This window comes from Malurus melanocephalus, unplaced genomic scaffold (assembly GCF_030028575.1).
Source record: "Malurus melanocephalus ecotype Western Australia unplaced genomic scaffold, MMel_1.1 scaffold_2946, whole genome shotgun sequence".
In the NCBI taxonomy this organism is placed as follows: domain Eukaryota; kingdom Metazoa; phylum Chordata; class Aves; order Passeriformes; family Maluridae; genus Malurus; species Malurus melanocephalus.
This window is the reverse complement of record NW_026626178.1, coordinates 5,882-7,441: the sequence shown is the minus strand read 5'-3', so window position 1 is coordinate 7,441 and position 1,560 is coordinate 5,882. Positions and strand designations below refer to the sequence as shown.

General features: G+C 52.9%; 1 protein-coding gene across 1 annotated transcript in view; it reads right to left on the bottom strand.

The window, feature by feature from the left end:
* Nucleotides 1-9: 9 nt before the first annotated feature.
* LOC130587982 (spectrin beta chain, non-erythrocytic 4-like) overlaps nt 10-1,560 on the bottom strand; it is a gene marked incomplete at its 3' end in the record, with an annotated part of 6,168 nt that continues 4,617 nt past the window's right edge. The window contains exon 6 of the mRNA XM_057388941.1: nt 10-312. Within this exon, the coding sequence (XP_057244924.1) occupies nt 10-312 (303 nt within the window). The remainder of the gene's footprint in view (nt 313-1,560) is intronic.

Here is a 1,560-nt window from a genome sequence, read left to right as displayed (position 1 = left end):
CCCCTTCACCTGCATCTCCTCCATCCAGTCCATCATGGTGACCATCTCCTGGAAGATCTTCTGCAGCTCCAGGTGCTGGCGCAGGCGGGCGCGGCGTCCCCGCAGCAGCTCGGTCAGCAGCGTCCACTGCCGCAGGACGTTGTCCCKCTGCGCTCGGACACGCCGGACGTCGTGGTAGCCCTCGGCCTCCATCTCCTGGGCCAGGTCCACCACGGCCTGGATGCGCTCGTGGTACGAGGAGATGTCGGCCTCGATGGCCTCGTGCTTCTTCATGGCGGCTTCCACCGCAGGGAGGTCGTAGCCGAAGTTGTCCTGGGGTGGACAAAGAGATCGAGGAGATGGTCAAGGTGGTGGTCAAGGTGGTCAAGGTGGTCAAGAAGGTACCACCAACCCTTCGTGGTCATTCATGGTCAAGGAGATGGTCAAGGTGGTCAAGGAGATGTGGAAGTGGTCAAGGATGTGGTCAAGGTGGTCAAGAAGGTCCTAAAACCCCTCCATGGTCAAGAACATGGTGGACATGGTCAAGTAGGTGGTCAAGGACATGGTCAAGGCGCTCAAGGTGATGGTCAAGATAGTCAAGGAGATGGTCAACGTGGTCAAGGTGGTCAAGAAGGTCCAAAAAATTCTCCATGGTCATCCATGGTCAAGGAGATGGTCAAGGACATGGTCAAGGTGGTCCTAAAATGTCTCCATGGTCATCCATGGTCAAGGTGATGGTCAACGTGGTCAAGGAGATGTGGAAGTGGTCAAGGATGTGGTCAAGGATGTGGTCAAGGTGATGGTCAAGGTGATGGTCAAGGAGATGGTCAAGGTGGTCAATGTGGTCAAGAACATGGTCAAGGTGGTCAAGGAGATCCTAAAACCTCACTGTGGTCATCCATGGTCAAGGAGATGGTCAAGGACATGGTCAAAGTGGTCAAGAAGGTCCTAAAACCTCTCAATGGTCAAGGAGATGGTCAAGGTGATGGTGAAGGTGGTCAAGGTGGTCAAGAACATGGTCAAGGTGGTCAAGAAGGTCCTAAAACCTCTCCATGGTCATCCATGGTCAAGAAAATGGTCAAGGTGGTCACGAAAGTGGTCAAGGTGATGGTCAAGGTGGTCAATACGGTCAAGAAGGTCCCAAAACGTCTCAGAGGTCAAGGAGGTCAAGGAGATGGTCAAAGTGATGGTAGAAGTGGTCAAGGAGATGGTCAAGGTGGTCAAGGTGGTCCCAAAACTTCTCAATGGTCAAGGAGGTGGTCAAGGTGGTCAAGAAGGTCCTAAAACATCTCTACGGTCAAGCAGATGGTCAAGGTGATGGTCAAGGTGGTCAAGAACATGGTGGACATGGTCAAGGAGGTTCTACCAGCCCTATGTGGTCATCTGTGGTCAAGGTGATGGTCAAGAGATGGTCAAGAAGGTCCTAAAATCTCTCCATGGTCATCCATGGTCAATGTGATGGTCAAGGAGGAGGTCAAGGTGGTCAAGGTGGTCAAGATGGTGCCACCAACCCTTGGTGGTCATCCATGGTCATCCATGGTCATGGAAATGGTCAAGGAGATGGTCATGGTGGTCAAGGAG